This window comes from Salarias fasciatus, chromosome 2, assembly GCF_902148845.1.
Source record: "Salarias fasciatus chromosome 2, fSalaFa1.1, whole genome shotgun sequence".
NCBI classification, from domain to species: domain Eukaryota; kingdom Metazoa; phylum Chordata; class Actinopteri; order Blenniiformes; family Blenniidae; genus Salarias; species Salarias fasciatus.
In genome coordinates this window covers 30,203,160-30,223,036 of record NC_043746.1, presented here as the reverse complement: position 1 = coordinate 30,223,036, position 19,877 = coordinate 30,203,160, and the positions used below count along the sequence as shown (strand labels likewise).

General features: G+C 45.7%; 1 protein-coding gene across 2 annotated transcripts in view; it reads right to left on the bottom strand.

Annotated features, from left to right (window-relative positions):
• Window positions 1-19,877, bottom strand: part of prom1a (prominin 1a) — a 65,442-nt gene that overhangs the window by 24,928 nt on the left and 20,637 nt on the right. For both annotated transcript variants that reach the window (XM_030101494.1, XM_030101500.1), the window contains one exon: window positions 15,755-15,960. In XM_030101494.1, the coding sequence (XP_029957354.1) occupies window positions 15,755-15,960 (206 nt within the window). The remainder of the gene's footprint in view (window positions 1-15,754; window positions 15,961-19,877) is intronic.

The following is a 19,877-nucleotide window of genomic DNA, read 5'->3' as shown; positions in this document are numbered from 1 at the left end:
CATTAAGATGGATGGAGTGTTTCACTTTGCTCGTACACCCAAAGTCCAAATCATGAAAAGCGAATACTTCGGGAATGTCGTTGAGTTGTTTAGTTATTCGCTCTTTCCATTCCTGTGGAATCGGAGAGTCACCGAAGTTAAAATTCAAAGGTGTCTTGTCCAAGGTCGATTCATTTGCACAGGTGACATTGTGCTGTGACAGGATGCATTGGAAAACTCCAAGCTCTGCGATAACCCCAGTGGATGGAATGGTGACATCTTGTTCGGTTTCATTTGTTATCATTACAGGCACTTTGTATGGAGCTCGCGTAGGAAGTGTTACCAGGCAAGTTTTAACACAAAGCCCACCGGGCAAAGAAGAATGGGAGGGGTGTTCAACGATAGCACAAGTGTCAACTGAAGTACAGGGAACATTTGCAGATCCCTCTACCACTACAGTTTGCCCTGCTGGAATTACTGCTGTGGCTTTGCCTGACAAGGTAACTAAACCAATGTTCCCATCTTTGTTCTGTGTATGTCTTAGCTCAAGAGTTTTCAGCAGTGCTCTAAACCCATAAGAACTCGGTAAGTAATCGGGAGACTTAATGTCTAAATACTTTTCATACAAGACATCAAGGGTGTTTGTTCCCACTAACACTGGTGTCTGACTGTTCGGGTGAGCATCTGGAACGACAAGTGCTAAAGTTGGTATATCAATATCTGCATCTGAAAAGTCTTTGGGAAAAGTCACGCACATCTCTATAAAACCCAAGTAAGGGACTGGCTGACCTGCAGCACCCTCCACTTCTAAAAGGTCATACAGCGGCTTAAGAGTTTGATCTGGGAAGTTCTGTTTGTAAAAGGACTCTGTGACAGTAGTCACTTGTGACCCTGAATCAAGCAGACAGTTCACATTAACACCAGAAATGCTAACTGTAGCTGTGCATTTAGAACCGACTAACCCTTTTGGTAGACTATACTTTTGAGGTTTAGTGATAGACTGTTTGAGGTTAGCGTGTTGTTTGTTCTTTGTGGGACCAGATTGACTGGGTGCAGTCCCCATTTGCCCCGCAATAGAGACTGATTTCAGTTTAACTGTTCATTAGCGGCTGAGGGGTTTTCAGCTTCCCATTTCTTTTGTTTCTCTTTGAACAGTTTCCGCTTTTCGGTAACCAGAGCTGGGTTTGGTTCATTTTCACAGTTCGGTTTGATGTGCCCATCTTCTCCACACTGAAAACAGTACCACGGTTTGGGCGAAGTACTTTGAGTTTTGACTGTTCGTTCTGTGGGTTCCTTTGTCACTTGGTTTATTTTTGATTTCTCTTTCGGCTTTGTATTGGGTGCACCTTTAATATTGTAAGCTTTTGGTTTTGTTGGTTTGGCAGTTAGTTTTACCAGCTGACTTTGGATTTCTGCCACTTGTTTTGAGAGCTCTTGAATTGTGCTTAAGGTTGTAATGTTAGCATTTTCATCTGAGCAGCCTTTTACAGTTTGCACATGAGATGTCGCTTTTTGTTTGGTACTGCTCAAATGTTGTCTCATGCGCATGCTTTTGGCAGCATTTTGGTCTTCTTCAGTGCGTAGCAAGAGAAGCAAATCGGGAAATGTTGGGGGATTTGTTCGTTTTTGTTTCAACTGAAGTGCAGTTAAAAGGGACTCATCCCAACAACCTCGACAAAACTGTGTGACTAAAAGTCTGTCAAAATCGTTACTTGAGGCACCACCACGTTTCACAGTGTGAGTTAACGCTACATGAATGCGTTGCAAGAATGACGAAGGTTTCTCGCCTGGGTTTTGGAATGTGTCGAGAAACTTGGCATAAAGTTCTCCACCATCTTGAACGGTTTCATAGGCAGAATCTAACAACTGAAGGTATTCTGCAGGTGAGCTATTGAGGTTCAAGTGCTTAACCACATCAGCTGCTGGGGGTAAAAGTGACTCAAGGATTCTTCGTGACTGTTGCAGGTTGGATAAAGAAGGATCAGTCATCAGTAGTTTGACACTGGAGCGCCAAGTATCATAGTCTGGCTCATAGGTTGGTCGAGGTTCCTTTCCAGAAAAAGCTTTCAGCTTCTGTGAAAACTGGTGAACGGAGTAATCTTCTCTTTTCACAATGTGCTCTACCACCACACGTTGTACTTCTGGAGGATTTAAATCATGCGTGGAGATGGTGTGAGCTGGGCTACTCGCAGTGTAACTTGAATGAGTAGTTTGTTGTGCACTTTCATTACTGTGCTTTGTTGTAGTCTGGAGCTGGATCAAAGAAGATTCAGATGAGTTCTCAGGCGGGTTAGTTTGCTCCGATTGTTCCATTTCAGGTACTTTGATTGACTCTGCAATCTGTGACATCATGTCTTTCAGAACATCTGCAAAATCTTTGCCACTCATCTTAGCTAGGTTTTTGATATCTTCAAGATATGACTGAGTTGTATCATTACCTACTGTTTGAGTGTAAACACTGGCAAGCGATTGTATCTTATAGTTATGACCACTCTCAGATACATGAATGTATGGCAATGGATCGATAGCTTCAACAGCTGTACCAAAGTTGTACTCGACTATGACACTGTCAAAAAACTCAGATTTAGTGTCATCTACTTTTAGAACTCTTGAAATTGACCCATACTTCTTCAGGAATTCAATTACTTCATCAATTTGCTCATCTCCAGCAATTTCACTCACAATCACCGCATTTGGGACTTTCACAGATTCGCGCCGAATAATATCCATTCTGGCAATGTTAAAAATTCAAAATCATGTTCAGAAAAAAAAGAAAAAGGCTCCTGGCTGGCTCGCCAAAGCTTACTGTAACCCCTGACTGATGTTAATAAGGTGAAAGTATATAGACCAGTTGCTAGGTTCGGCAGGAGTACAGGAACAACTGAGATTTGAGTGAAATGAAATGGCTGGAGGCAAGAAATGAGCAAGAACGAGTATAATATTTCAGGAAAAATAAGCAAACAAAACTATATACAATTAACAAAATTCACAATAAGCCGGCATCTCGAAAATAAAATAAAATAAAATAAAACCCCACAAGTCTTTACTGAGCTCAGTGTTTTGTTTCGTCCTTTTTAGTCGTGTAGTCGTATAGTCGTGATTTATCTCAGTTCAGTTCCTTTTCCGGTGTTGTGGTAGTTTGTGTTGTTACCACTTGGTTGGTTGTGAGAGAAGACTGATGCTCCTCGGTCCAAAGGTTGGTTCAGTTTGGGCTTGACTCGCCATCTCTGTCCAGAGAAGAATCCAGGTATCCAGCGTTCCAACGTCCAATCCGGAGGTTTCTTAATCAAGCTATAATACCTAGCCTGCACACAATAATTATAGTATTATTGTATACAACCTAACAGTGTTCATTATCCTTTCTCTTTACATAGCTATGCTTTTTGTTTATCTTCAATCAAATTATATTACCAATGTACCAATATTCAGCAATATAACATACATGCATGTTTTAACTCAAAATATCTGTTGTACATGAACTGACTTTTTAACTCATGTAAAAAATGAATTTATCCCTCTCATTGACACTGATTTAACCATGAATTTATGATTACTAGTGTATATTTTTAACCAATGAAATGATTGATTTTTAAACTGTTCTTTAATCTCTTTGTAAATCAACAAATGAAATACAAGTATTTCTTTTTTTTTATCTTTCTTTAGGGATACATTACTGGAACTTATCCCTTGTGGCAGAAAAAGCCTTTCTGAGCTTCCACTTCAACACCACAATCAGCATTTCACAATTTGGAACAGAAAAAGTACATTCAAGATCAATATTACCAACACATTTACCAGAAAACAGTGCAAAATGAAAATAAAATACACTGTGGTACTATTATAAACTTAAATCTCCAATGGCAGAACCAAAAGTTAAACAAAAGTTGCATTTCTGTTGCCTTAAAACATAAAAACCCACCCGCGATCAGCTTTAGTGTATTGCTAATGAAGCTAACATGGCGTCTGCAGCAACATGGTTCAGAACTCACCAAGATGAAGTTTTACTGCAAACACACGGTCGGGGAAACAGCCTCGTGGCCTCAGAGTTTGTGCTCCCATCCACTAACAAAACACATGTTTGGTGTTATCATTTCAACAGCACAAATAGTTGTTTACAACGCCTGCTAGGATGGAAACTCACCAAGATGAAGTTTTACTGCAACCACACGATCAGGGAAGCAGCCTTGTGACTTCACAGTTTGTGCTCCCATCCACAGAATGACCCGTGATTTGTGCTCGGACCCTCTGAAAACTCCTCTCTCTCATTGTCTGAGTGGAAAATATCCGCTAAACTAATGCGCAGAGGTCCACAGCATGGAGGGCGGGACTAACGTCATTCTTGACGAATGAGAAGGTCAAGATCATCCAATGTGACCAAAACACAGGAAGAGTGAAGCTATGGAAAGCAAACAACACTTCCTCTTTCCAAAATAATGTTTTTCAAAATAAAATGACAAATACATTTAAACCAATAAAAACAGAAAATAGGTCATTTTCTGTGCTGGGTTACACATACGACCGAGAAACACTCAGTACATAGAGTACTATCTATAAAGGACCTGAATCCAACTGTCTGCATCCAACCATCCCACTGTGTGTGTGTGTGTGTGTGTGTGTGTGTGTGTGTGTGTGTGTGTGTGTGTGTGTGTGTGGGCTCCCTCGGGCTACTCCGGCTTCCTCCCACGCCACGAACCGGCGACCCTAAACTGCCCCTAGGTGGATGTGAGAGAGCCTGGTTGTCTGTCTCGGTGTTGACCCTGTGACAGGCTGGAGGACCGTCCAGGGCGAGCCCTGCCCTCGCTCATGAGCAACTGGGATTGGCTCCAGCAACCCGAGACCCTGAAAGGGACCAAGCGGCGAGGAAAGTGAACGAATGAATGAATACTGACTCAGCACTGGTTTGCCACCATCAGTCCATCAGGGATCAGATCAGGTCACTGATGGAAAATAACATAGAAATGCAGATTTTTGTAGACAGATATAAACATGCAGGATTAGACATCAACCACTAACCCTTATCAGAGGTTCCACTGACGGTTCTCCTCAGCTGATCGGTGGATTCCTGGACAGACCCTCTGCTCTGTGTGACCACAGGGGCAAGACTCACCTCTAACCACTCGGAAAAGGGGTTTTAATTCCCCGCTGAGCCAAATGACACATGAAAGTGTCCCGAGGGCCGAAACACAACAACAGCAGAGCAAGAAGAGCATCAAACTAGCGCAGAGCCGCTGAATCTAGGCCAGTACCGGGGGCTGGGCGAGGGGGGGTGACATGGTCTGGTGGCTTTTACTAACTCACAACAATGGTGCACATTGAGTGTGATTGTAGTTGGGAGGCAGGGACAGCGGCCGGGCGGCCCTGCCTGCCTCACACTGCCGGGACTGGACCGCTATTATCCAGAGAGACACGGATCGCTGTGGACTCCGCTCTGAATAACTGCACTTTCAAACCCAGGACAAAGACACGCTGTGGACCTGCTGGGACCGTCTTCACACGGACGGCATGTGGAGAGCAGGAATGAGACTGATTCCACTCGTCCAGCCTCTCAGAGTCCAGACCAGAGAGCCCCGCTGTCCAGCCTCGACGGGATTCAGGGTTTAATAAAAAATAGCACTGAAGTCAAGAAAGATCAAGATCTTTTTTGAAGATTTGTAGAATTTCTGTAATTAATGTCAAAACATGAGACTTCTTAAACATTCACTGCAAAGACTGATGTGTTTTGCCTCTTAGCAGCTGAAAATCAACAGAAAATCACCTCTTAACTCACCAAGTTCACTGAAATGTGATGAAGTGTATTTAATGTGAGTGAGAACAGACACGGTTTACACAGAAACCTTTCACATTTTTATATATTCATAAGCAATAAGACAACATGCTCTCAGTCTGATACTTTCCATACTATATTTATTATAAATGACACATGATGTTATATGTTAAAGTAATTATTTAGCACTCTGGGGTGATTTCACTCGACAAACGCTCTCTGAGAAGCGTATTAAATGGCTGATTTGCTGGTTTTTGTGACTCGGCGGCGGGGTTCTGAGGACGGAGGCTGCTCGTGGCTCCTGCCTGCTCTGGTGGCTGCGGTTCGGTTACAATGCAGCAGCTTGTTGTGTGGAGGACAATGTGAAGTGCTGACTGACACAATTCCTCCTGACACATCCTCAGCAGAGCAAACACTCCCATCTATGGCGAAACACTGAATTACAGTTAAAAAACAGGGTTTTAGGAGCCTCTTTCCTCTATTTAGCATCGTTTGATTTAAACTGTGCTTTCTTTAATTGATCAGTGCCGTCGTCACGATGGTTTGGTTGGATTTAGATTCCTTCTTACCCACTTTGTCCCCTTTAACTGGCCTTCTCGATTTATCTGATACCCAGGACACCCCTGGAAACAGCTGGAGAAATGCATTATGGATCCCCTTTTCACATTTTACAAGACGATATAATTTAAAGCATTTGATTCAGTCACTTCCAGAAATAAAGTGAAGAGCAGGTTAGAAATTCACAACGTAGCAGCAGAATGTTGAACAAGGAAGTAAAAATAATTCACCTTTCAGGCAAACACTGCTGGTGTGATTTAAAAGATGTCAGAGTGAATGATGAAATGAAGAGCAGGTTATTTAACACTGGATTCAGAAGACGCTTTAAAATAAATCGTATTTCAAATGTAGCTGAGTCTTTGTGTTTGGCAGAGTTTTCTGTGTGATCAGTTTAATCAGTCTCTAGTCTTCTGCAGTGGATTCAGTTCAATACGACACAGCTTTAAAATTAACCTGATAATCACCAATGAACGTTCAGTTCAGTTTTCATTCTACCAGTTTTAATGCTCTACTATTAAAATAGTTTTAAAAATTTGACACTTTCAACTTAACTGTGTTTGTTTCCCTCCACTTGTCAGAAATTACTGCTAAACTGGAGGCTTTGGCAATAACAGCAAACTTCCACATTAAACAAATACCAGAACTTAGCTAGAGCTAGCTTGTGTGTTTGTTTGGTGATGGTGAGCGCTGGTTATCTGTCTCCACCTGGTTAACCTGTGTGTTTTACACCAGCTGCCACTCGGTGTCTCTCAGAGAGGATAAACTCTGACGCTCTGCAGCTCCTGGTCTGGGTTTGGTCGGGTTTGCAGTCCTGCTGCTGCCAGACTCACTTAGATCGGACCGAAACGGTCAAAGTCTGGACTGCAGAGCCGTTTGCTCCACTTTGATGCAGCGAGGCTCCCGGGAGACGGAGCCTGAAGCAGCTCCTCTGCCCGCCCAGCGCTGGAGCCAACGCCACCGCAGATCACACCGGAACGCCTTCGTACCAGAACACAGGTCGACTGAGTCTGTGTGGGCACGAAGGAGAGGAAGAAGAATCCTCTGGAGGCAAGAAGATGAATCACAGAGAAGTAGCAGAGGAGGGAAGAGGAGGCTGGAAGAGGATCCAGAATCACGGTGGAAGAAACACTGACAGTATTTCTTCCGTCAGCCGCCTCCTCTCATTCAGCCGGGCTGTGGTGGCTTGTGGGAGTCGGTGTTATAGATAGGGAATATAAATGACGAGCAGGTGATGATTCACACACAAACACCCCTACGGGCCGAAAGACTGATCAACCTGACCAGCTGAGCTTTGCTGCAGAGATCTGCAGTGGCACAGGGCCACCATGCAAACTCCACACAGGAAGAAAGAGCCGAGTGAAGGCTAGCAGTGAAAACAAGGAAGAACATGCAAACTACGAGTAAAAAGGTCCCAAGCTGGAAATACTTCAATATTCTTTACACAAAACGAAAAGAAAACTTCTGATAATTGAAAATATTCAGACTGTATCCATAAGACAACAAACCGTTTTGAAAAACAAAACATATATAAACATATTTGGCTTCACTGAAATTCAGTTAAAACACGTCTGTCTATAAAATCCATACATCAAAATAAAAACCCTCTCAGCTGTGAACTACATGACGGGCCTGCATGAGGTTTGAACGAAAACTGAGACTGTGTGTTCCCAGAGTCCTCTGGCATCAAACAGGGTTTCTGGAGAAGGTGCACAGCGTCCCACTGGGGAACAAAATGCCTCCATCATATGTCTGCTGGCAGTGTGTTCTCCGGCCTGCGGCGCTCTCTCCGGCCTGCGGCGCTCTCTCTCTCCGGCCTGCGGCGCTCTGCGGCCCACGGCGAGGCCCGGCCGGGTCTCTGGACGCTGTGTCGGCCCCGCTCTCACGCTCCTGCGTCACTGATCCCGGTCTCTGCGCCGCTGCAGCGCCAACACTCATTCATGAGTCAGTGAAAGGCTCCAGACCGCAGAAACTCCACGCCGCCCCGCTGCTCCGCGCTGGTCACTCTACACCAACAGTGAGCGGGCGGCGCCGCCCGAGCCTCCCAGTGATTCACTTTCAGCTGCTACGCTTCATTCATGGCTGATTTCCAGGTCTAACAGGCTTCAGGCCAGCAGAGCAGGAAGATATTTTTACATACAGAAAGATTTACTGTTGGGCATGAAAATATAGGACAGGAAATTTATGATTCAAATCTATACATCTAGATACAGTGAAGCACAGCTAAGGGCAACTGTAAAAAACAAAACAAAAAATCTGAATGTATGGCTTTTTTTTGTATTTGATCATTTTAGATTTTAAAGTGCAGCCTGAAAAGAGGGGGACAGATAATCTGTGTTGAAATCAGGAAAAAAAAAACCTTTACACATTAATTTTTTTTGTGAAAAGTTGGTGTGTCTATATTGTAGCTTGGTGTTCGATCAACGACTCTCAATAAAATCATTAAATGTGAAAAGCAATGAGAAAAACCAAAAATCACTACTTTGGATTATTGTGAGTTTAGAGTTAGAAGTACAAGATTAGAGCCAGTAGTGTGAGATTAGAGCTAGTAGTGGAAGATTAGAGCTGGCAGTGTGAGTTTAGAGTCAGTACTACGTTTGGTTTTCTGGATGTGGGCGATTACAGCCCTGCTGTACTTGATGTTTTATTTTGTAGGTTGGCATTATCAATGGTTCTTAGTGAGGAGAGGACGAAGCGTGATGGGTTTAGATTGACAGGATTATTTTCTCTCCTTTGATGACAAAAAATATTCAGTGGGAAGGGGAAACACTGATTGGGGATAACTTTGCGTTGCTACTGTAGTTTATCATGAAAACACGCTGGAGGATGGAGAATTCAGTGCCAGAAAGACTTCAAATATTAGAGGATGAGATAAATACATACACTCTAAACACGTTCACCCATTCATCCATCCAATCCATTCATTTCCCCCACAGCCATTCAGGAAAGTTTTATTTCTCATGCTTCTGGATGTGACGGCTCTGAAACTCGACTCTGGAATGGAATTCCCCGAGAGAAGCTGCAGCAGCCTGACATTTACTCAGCCAGTTCTGTCTTCACTGTGTGCTTTTATGACAGTGAAGCCAACGCTCACTAATAACGAATCCACTTAAAAATAACTCTGTGTCTGACGACTCCCCGGGGAGGCTTTCAGCTGACCGGTGTGTGTGTGTGTGTGTGTGTATGTGTGTGTCAGATGCTATGCTGATGTATTGGTGCCGACAGAAAGTTAATGATCAGGAGTCATTTCACTGAAATTACTCTTTGCAATCAACTTAGTGCAAAAAAAAAAAAAAAAAAATCAATTAAACGTCTGAATAAATGATGCTTCAACATTTCTTGCTCCCCTATAAGACCCACAGTATATTTTCCCGTCATTGTGTATTCATGTTAGAGCACTATTTTTATTGCACTGCCAAAACGTGGAGGCCTGAGGGCCTGTCGGAGCAGCCCGGAGTCAGAGAGCTGCATGTCCACCCTCATTTCTCTGCAGTGCTGTGAAGAGTGTGTCTGCAGGCTGCGGAGCTCCCGGAGCCGGCCCTCCACTGCGCTCCCACGAAAACTGGACCAGCCAAAAACTCTGTCTACATACAAACTGGGCCACTCATCAATAATTCAGGAGATTTTAGCCTTAACATCACACGTATCATAAAAGCACAGGAGACAAGCTGGTGTGGATCCTGCATTAAATGAGCTTCAGTTCTTCATAAATTCCACATGATGCATGGATAATAAACTGAGCTGAGACATTCAGGCTCTGTCTAAATGACGATTTCAGTTAACAAAGCTAAACTTCCTCTTTCAACCGTTTAAAAATGCTCCGACTGTCTCTGTGTAAACGGGCAAAAACAACTTTTTGGAACCTCTTTGGAGAGGGGAAACCACAGCTCCTGGTTCTGATAAGCACGGGTTTTTACTTGAAGCGTTGTGCAAACAGAGTCTGAATCAGCTGCGACTTGTTTTCGTAGAGGAGCAGGAACCATGTGATCAGTCTCCAGGTAATAAAGTTCAGGATGCTGCTCTGGAGCTGTACACCATTACATGGTACGACTGTAAAAACCTGAATAACAGCCGATAACATCATACATTCAGTGTTTTTAAATGTAACAACCTGCCAAAAGTGTAATAAAATATTTGGTCCATTAACATCAGTAAAGTAATTACAGGGAAGTAATTTATTACTTGCCCTGAACAGTGTTGTGCAGCCAATGACTGGCTATTGCAAGCATTATATTACTTCCCCAAAATTGATTATCACATCAACTTTTTGCCAGTAATTGCATGATTGAAGTGGTATTTAATTGTCCTTTCTGCCAAAAATGTAATAATGCAAAAAAACTGCATTTGTTTGAAATTACAGCCTTTTTTTGCTAGTTTTGTGGAGTTTTCCTCTCTAAAATTGTGACAATGAATAGGATAGAGGGATGGATCTGTTGATAGGTGTAAAGAATGACGCATAATGGATTAAATGGATAAACATGGACAGGTGGATGGATGATGAGTGGAAGCTGAATCAAAAACACTCCTGTCTGTGATGTTCACGGACTGAAAAGTGGTTGTTGGATGTGAATTTAGTGACGAGCACTTTAACAGAGGAGGACTTTGAAGGAGTGAAACGCCAGCAGACGCAGCCCGGAGGCTTTTAGCCACCTGTTAATGTTTTCAGGCAGAATCTGTCGCTTGGCTCCAAATCAGCAGGACTTCAAAAGATTTTCTGTGTGTTTGGAAACAGAAGGGCTCAAAATAATTGATTTGGATTCATGTTTTATTCACCACATGCAATAATCAACACGCTCCCTGTGAAAGGAAACACACTTCTTGAATCTGAGCTGTTTCTGGTTTGTTTCAGTCAGACTGCGTTTAGAAGGTTCCTCTTGTATTCGTCTCCTTGAAGCCCCTCTTCAGGAGACCTTTCATCTACCCAGTATTCTTCTGATATCTTTATGTGTGTGTGTGTGTGTGTGTGTGTGTGTGTGTGTGTGTGTGTGTGTGTGTGTGTGTGTGTGTGTGAGAAAGGAGAATGTATGTGAGTATGAGAGAAAACATACAGCCCCTCATAGTTTACATTTCATTTTCCAGACTCATCAGTCCATCATCTGTGCTGTACAGTGACAGTAACATCAAGATGTGTTGAACCACGTTCCAGCCTGGACCCTGAGGAATCTCATGGTGCACAGGGAGAACATGCTAACTCCGTGCAGCCCAACTTTTTGATGCTTATTGAAAGAGATTTTTAGAAATTAGGATAATGTTCAAATGTTTTGTTCTATTCCAGAGTGAGGGATGGATGGATGGATGAATGGATGGATGGATGAACAGGTGAATGCATGGACAAATGAGCGGTTGGATGGATGGATGGATCAATGGACGGGTGGATGGATGATGGATGGATGGATGGATCAATGGGTGGACAATGGATAGATAGATGGATGGATGGGTGGATGGATGATGGGTGTATAATGGATGGATGGATGGATGGACAAGAGGGTGGATGGATGGATAATGGATGGATGGGTAATGGGTGGGTGGATGGATGGATGAACAGATTGATAGGTAGATAGATAATGAAAGGATGGATAAATGGGTGGCTGGATGAATGGATGAATGGATGGATGGACAGGTGGATGGAACGATGGATGATGGATAGATAGGTGGATGGATGGATAATGGATGAATGGGAAATGGGTTCGTGGATGGCTGAACAGATTGATGGGTAGATAGATAATGGATGGATGCATGGATAAATGGGTGGATGGATGGACAGATTGATGGGTAGCTAGATAATGGATGAGAGGCTGTATGGATGGAAGGATGATGTAATGAGGCAACTGTTGTTGTGATACTGGGCTATACAAAAATAAATTGATTGAAAAATAAATTGATGAATGGCTGGACTTGAGGATTTCTGACATTATCTGTGTGATCAGGCCGATTGATCTCAGGTTGTGGTGAGCAGATTATTCCCGGCGGTCCCAGATGGCGGCGAGCTCATTTGAGGACACTTCTCTAATCTTAACTCTGCCTGAGATTTGAAGTGCCGCCGGCTGAAGGCTCCGATCGCTGTCGCCCGAATTATCATTAATTAGACCCGTGCGATTAGCAGGGATTACTGCCCCCGGAGTGTGAGGACCCTTTGTGTTGATGGCGTCGGACACTCAGCCGCTGAACGCCACTGCTGGGGAGCGGCGTGAGGCTGCAGTCTTCCACATGGCCTTCGCAGAGGGAGCCGTCCTCGCTTTGTCGTTTTATTAAAATAAATCATGTGGAATGAGGCCTGATGGGAGGAGACTGAAGCCTCCCCGGCTGTTCTCTTCACGCCGCTCGGCGAGGCTCCACCACAGCTGGCAGATACGATACGCGGCCGGCGCACGTGAGCCCGGGCGCCACATGTGGATCTGAGCACGCTCGTCGGCCGGCGAGAAGCCGGACGTCGAGAGGTTTAGAGCGGTGAAGTGAAGCGGCACACTGGAGGTCTGGACGTGAGAGGGATATTTTTAAACCGGCCTGAGACGAGCTTGACCACTGGTGAAGGCGGTCTGCTTCACTAAACACCATACAGCTCGACATGCGGACGCAGATGGAATTAAAAACAATGAGCGAGCTCGTGACGTTTGGGTTGTTTAAGGTCAGTACAGACGAAACGCTCCCAGAACGACTCCAATCAAGCTCATCTGTGATCACTGCCGCTCGGCCAACGCTAACACTTCCCTCTAACGCTAACATGGAGAGATTCCCCCACCGCTCCGCTCCTGGGGAGAAGCTACAGTCAAAGAATTAAGCCTCGTGTGTTTAAATGCTTGAGTTAATTGACAGTTTACGCCTCCCTTTAATCGCTTTATGGTTCTTTAGATTCCAGACTTCATTTACCTCATTCAGCCTGCCGAAAGTGTAAATAAGCTTCTGCTTTAATTATCAGCGTTTATGTAAATGAGCCGATTGATTCCAGAGTATCTCCTCCTCATCAGACACAGCGACCTCTGAACTCGGGTTTCCTGGCGTGATCGCTCACTGACGGTGCGGCGGCGTTACTGGAGCGTGTGAGCATTTCCAGCCTGCCCGGCATCCGGGTGACTTAACGCTGCGATCCCCGCAGCTCCGCTCTGACCCACTGAACAGTATTACTCATTCACGTTCACAACCGCGGCGTTCCGGCAGCGCCTCCGGGATTCCGGCGAGAGATCGACTTCCTGCGGACACATTTCCTCCCGTTTCTACCTGAAACACGGATCTTCTGTTTCACGCTGTGTGTAAACGTGCCAACAGCAGACTGAGGAATTAATGATTTCTTTGAAGTTTGGCCAGTTTCGAGCCTCTCGTGGGCCAGTTTTGGTCCACGGGTCTTATGTTTGACCCCCCTGCTTAAAGTTTTTGGTCCATTTATTAAAATAAATGTCATTTCTGGTTCGGTTCACTACAGTCACACTTTCACTTATAAATAGTTGTCAGTATTTGACTTGTATTAGATAACAGGCGTTGAAGCGCAGAATAATCCAGCATTAAGGCATAAAGTAATGAAATCCAACTTTATTCAAATCTGAAGCCTCCTTGAAATCCTTCCTGACAGGTGGAATGAAAATCTGCTTCATTATTAAAAAGGAAAGTGGCTCCATGTGTCCTTCAGGCACGACGCCACACCTCTCAAATGAGCAGTGTGTGTGTGTGTGTGTGTGTGTGTGTGTGTGTGTGTGTGTGTGTGTGTGTGTGTGTGTGTGTGTGTCTGTGTGTGTGTCTATCTTCAGGTGAACATCTCAGGTTTGCTTGACATTTCTTTCAAAGTCAGATAATCTCATAATCTCTTGTGACTGGTTGTAATTTGAGGACGTATTGTGTGTGTGTGTGTGTGTGTGTGTGTGTGTGTGTGTGTGTGTGTGTGTGTGTGTGTGTGTGTGTGTGTGTGTGTGTGTGCGCCGTGGGGCCGCCTGGCGCCATATCTCCCCAGCCATGTGGACGTGGAGCTGAACCTCAGCAGCTCCGCCTCTTCGGTCCATCAGTTGTTTTCGTTCTCCAGCCTTTTAAATATCCTAACCTTTTTACCTGAGAGTCCCTTATCCCTCCTAATCCAGCGCTAACACCTCTTGGAGAGTAAATGTCAGCGCGGCCGTCCTCCCGGTCCCGGTCCGGGCTCTGGCTCTGTAATTGCTTCGTTAGAGCCTGAGCTGCGCCTCTGGCCGGTCGCCGGGGAGATTTAATAAGGCGCTCTCAGACTGTGGTGTCCGGGCTGCCGGGGCGCCGCAGAGGAATGTCCTATAACCCGCCGAGAGCGACGGGAGAGCAAACGGAGCGGCCTCCTGGACGGCCAGCGCAGCTCTCCATCACCACAGCTTGCTCCGAGCTGGACCAGGCCGATCGGCCTCCACGGCTCCGCCCTCTGACAGCTGATCCAGCCTCATCAGGACAGAGCAGGCTGAACTCCAGGCTCCGCTCACAAAACGACTCTCAGCCCACTCAGCGGGTTTTATCATCTCCCATCATCCAGTGCAATTTCATCTCGAGTCTCATCACCTCCGCCGCGTCGGTCTCTCCATTGTGGGTCTGTTTGAGCTGTAACACCGCCGTCTGAGCCGATGGTTTCATCACCCTGGAGTCTGGGGTTTGGTTTCGGTTCCATCTGATCTGAGTAAAGTCTACCGAACACTGAGGAAACAGAAGCTGTGTCTCTGCCTGCTCCCTGACTGATCAGGGTAAAAATGTGTTGACTTCCACTGAGATGAAGGACGAATAGAAGACAACAGCATGAAGGAAGGACGGGCGCTGATTGCGAGTGTCTACATTGAAACTACACAAACACACAAACACCCCGATCGGCGCCACAGCAGCGTCACGTTGCGAAGGTCTGGGGTGAAAACAGCCGCAGGTGAAGTGTGTTAAAATGCAAGTTCCTAACAATTAATTACTGTCAGTGTATTCTGAAGCGTCAGTAATCTAGGAATTAATTCCGTGGCTGCAGTCCCAGAGGAGGAAAAACCATCAGCTCTCTGCTTAAAATCTGCATTTGAAATGTAGAAACGACGGCTGGAGCCGTGACGGAATAAACCCAGAGGGAAGATGCAGCGGGCATTAAAATGAATATTAAACCAGCCAAAGAGAGCGGCGAGGTGAGCAGCAGGTTCAGGACTTCCAGGAGAGGCAGTGGGACGGGAGTCAAAGAGGTGCGACGAAGGACGGGGCCGCGATGAAGGCTCGCAGCGGAAAAGGCTGCAGGTCATGAAGGCAGCGGAGACTTTACTATATATAGCAAACAGCATGGGGGGGGGGGGGGGGGGGGGGGGGGGGGGGGGGCCTGATGACTGTGTGTCCTGACCGCAGGACCAATAGGTCTGGAGTGTGCGTGCACACATCTGCACGAGAACCAAACTCTGCAGCGCACCGGTGCAGCTCGCACGCTGACCCAGTGTGTGTGTGTGTGTGTGTTTGCATGTGTGTGTGTGTGTGTTTGCGTGCACGTGTCGCACTCACGTCATGACCAGCGAGGTGGAGAAGAGCAGCGTCCCCAGCAGGCCGCGGCGGCAGTCGGCGTTCTTCCTCTGCCGCTGGTGCATCTCGCCGCCGCAGTTGTCGCAGCAGCGGCACATGCAGAAGAAGAGGCCGACGACGGGCAGCAGCACGGCGAACAGCAGGCCCACCGCCGCACACACCAGGAAGCCCACCTCGTAGTAGAGGGCCTGGGGTCAGAGGGCAGGGAGGGGGGCGGTCAGGTCGACGGCGGGGGGGGGGCGGTCATTCAGGAAACAGGCGAAGAAGGAAGCAGCAGAAAGAAGGTGGAACAACAGGAGGAGCGTCGGACCGGCAGGGAGACGAGTTAGCTCGAGAGCGGAGAGGAAAGGATGGATTATTAAACAACACACACACACACACACACACACACACACACACTCTCTACACACGAGGAGGCCAAGAATAAAACAGGCAACAAATCTAAAAATATCTGGTAAAATCCCACCGCTGGATAGAGTTTCTCTCTCCTTCTCCAGAAGGATTCGTGAAAAACAATAAACACATGACGTAAGAGCGCTGCCTGCTGGAGAGGCCTCTCTCTAAACCTTAAACCAGCAGCCCGTTCACGCTAACCGACGCTTTAACCACATGATCAGGAGGAAACGCTCCGTCTGTTGGCTGAGGTTACTGTTCTCGCTCAGAGTGGAGAATCTGTGGAGACGCCAATGGAAAACAATTCTTGAAGGTTTTATTGTTGCATAAATTTTGAACAAACTGCAATTCACACCGAGAGGAAGGAGGCAGAAGATGAGGAGGGTAATAAAGGGGGGAGCTCTGCACGAAGCCCAGCGGGGCAGTTTCCCCTCTAATGGCGGAGGAAGACGGCATTTCTGATGAGGAACCTGCTTCAATGGGAATTCTCTACAAGACACAGAAACCTCCGTCCCAAGCTCCTTAAACTTCTGCTGAATAATAAACTGAAACCCCTGATTTTTTTTTCTCCGCCTTGAAACAAGACGGCCGATTCCCCGGGGTCAGATCGGTATACCTGTTAACTAAACTCGGGTAAATCACCCAGACTGCTGCGATTTACGATCAGCCGCTCAGGAAACAGCCGGCAGGTGGAAATATCTCGACGGCTCGGCAAGATTTACGTCACTCTGAGGGGAAGAAAAACTTCTGAAAATGACTTCAATCTTACATGAAATCTGCTTTAATGAAACCTCCTGGTGCTAACTGCAATGGCAGCTGCTCAAAGGCATCTGGGAGCAGCGCTCAGGTAAACAAGAACGTATGTAAAACTGGACGCTACCAAACAGTTGAATAAACTGTGAAGTCTGTCAGGATCAGAGCAGGATTTCAGTCAGTCCGTCTGAGTGAAACGTTCCCTGCTGCTTCCTCCAGCTCAGTGCGGTTCATCACAGATACAGGGACTCGAACCGGGGACCTCCTCACGACGAGGCCAGAACGCCACGACTCTGTTTACTCCACCCTGTTCTCCACCCTCCACCCACGACCCTGTTTACTCCACGTTCACCGGATTTCACCGCCGGTGAAATCCGGTGAACGTGGAGTAAACAGGTAGTAAACATTTCAGAGTGGCGGTGCGGGTTAATCCGTCCAGGCTAAACTGATAATGCAGGTCAAACTGTGTCAAATCACGATGGAGCAGGTCAGCAGAGGGCGGGGCTCAAGGGTACGGAGCGAGTATAGCCCGAAGAACCAGGACCCAGCAAAACCTGCAGAACCAGGACCGATTCTGACACACAGGTGTCATCACAGACTGAATAACCCGAGGAAGCCGAGGTGAGCTGAAACGCTGCTGTTGGCAGATTCTCCGTCGCCTCCTCATCACGTCCCGCAGCACCTCCACCTAATCCGCCGCCGCTGCACCCGGCGGAGGCTTTGGAGAGGGAAGAAAGTGAACAGGAGGTGTGGGTAATTCCCACGGCGTATGTAAGGAGCCGCAGCGATGTTCAATAGCTGGTCCTTATGAAAGGATGAAAGCGGCTCTGAATGGGCCGGGCGCTCTCCCGGCTGAGTCCCGCTAATCTTAATCGCCCACGCGAGTCAACGACCCGGCGGCGGCTTTACGGATCCCAGACGGGAAGAAAAGACATGCGAGGTAAGAAATAACGCTTTCACCCAGGAACATTCTGCCTGATTCCAAATCTGAGAAATGTCACACGGCGGCGAGAATCTACGAATCTCAACAGCAAGAAGGTCCCCGGTTCGATTCCAGGCTGAGCTCTCTCTGTCGAGTTTGCATGTTTTTATTTACAAAATCCCAAATCCTGTTCTATAAGTGTATAACACTGGTATCAAACATAAGGCCCGTGGGACAAATCCATCCCATTAGAGACTCCAACCCGGTCAAATTCAAACTTGAATTATGTTTTTTTTTTTTTTTGTCAAATTTTTCAATAAATTTCTTCAGAGAAGCAACACAACTCAGCACTGAGACATCGGTGATGCTACCATGGCAGCTAGCTACCTGGATGCTATCAAACTAGCCTCAGAGCCATGCTGTCAGGGAAAAACACCCAGAATGCAACAGCTGTAGGAGGTTTAGAGGACATCTCACTGGATTCTGGATCATTCAAATTGGAGTCATTTTCAGCAGTAATTGTTTGGTTTTGTGTCAATATCGTCATCTTCATATTCTACGCCACAACAAAGAAAAACTGTAAAATTTACATTTATAGGTCATTATGTTGTTATTTCTCTGGTCTGTTTGTGACCACTGAGCTAAAATGTGTGTTATAACTATGGTTTAGAAGAAGTTTTGGTTTACTGAGCCTCTTGACGGCATTAAAACAAGGTTAACCCAAAAACAATCATGCTCCAGATAAAAACATGGAAGTGTTAAAAATCTAGAGATGAACCATGTAACAGCAGCACTGCCAGCTGGCTTGTTGACACTGCGCACAATCTGAACGCTCGTATTGTCATTTCGCTGGTGGGCTCTGCTTGTTATTGGGTGAATCTTCACAAAAAAGGTCAGAAGTGTTTCATTTTTTTCCGCCACCGCTCGCCGAGTCCCCGCGGCTCCGGCTATTTTTGGACTATAGCTTTGTCTTGGCAAGTACCCAAAAGAAAAAGGTGACCTTCCACTGAGAGCGAACTGGATGATGGGGTGGCGGCGCGTCTGAAGACGGGCTTTCCTTTAACTTTAATCAGTTTTAATGCCAACAACAGCCAGGAGGCACGCTCCACCGTCCTCCAGCTAAAATGGCCTCGATGCCAAATCCATCGGAGACGCCGCGGTGAACACAGTAATGGAGCAACGCTCCGGCCTTTTGCTTCCCTCCGCTTGACTCATCATGGTGATTTGGAGTCTGATCTTGACATTTCCTCCCTATTTTCAAGCTAGTAGCCTTAAATAATCGACGAATACTGTCAACATGACAGATATGAACAATTTTAAACCCAAGATTTAAATTAATTAACTTCAAATGGAGTGAGGAGTTTGTATGTGTAATTCTTAGAGAATTTCACTATTTAGTCTATCCCTTTAACATTTTATTAGTCTACAAGAAATCAAAAAGGCAAAAAGCAAAACATGCAGCAGAACTGAACTTATGCTGATGTGAGGCGAGTTAGAGTTGATATCTGCATGAATATTGGTGGCAGATATTAGATTTTCCAGACTGTAAGCCAAGAGGTTTTTTTTTTAATTGTTCTGTTGCTTGTTGTGACCAGTAAGAAGAAACTTCTATATAATGATAGAGCGTTATATTCCATCTGTGACCACTAGGTGTCTCTGTGTGACAGCAGAATGCCGCTACAGCAGCTCAGGACAAACCTCCAGTACTGCTAGAATTCAACTGACAGAGCAAGAGAAATGCCTCCAAAAAGAAAAAAATGTAAGCCATTTTATAGCGTATGGTGTATTCATATATTTTAAAAGAGAAACTGTTTCTATGATGAATGAAAAAGATGGCTGATCGTGAGCGAACAGCTCGGGAACAAATTCAGTTACCGTTACATCTAGAATATAAATGTTCTTATTGTGACTTTTATGTGTATTTTCTTCTTTTTGGACAGAAATTTCACAGCAGCTGCCAGATTTGTGGATCAGTAATTTTTCAGTCAGCGCTGAGCTGTGGAATACTGAACAATCTTCACACTTTTTGCAAACATT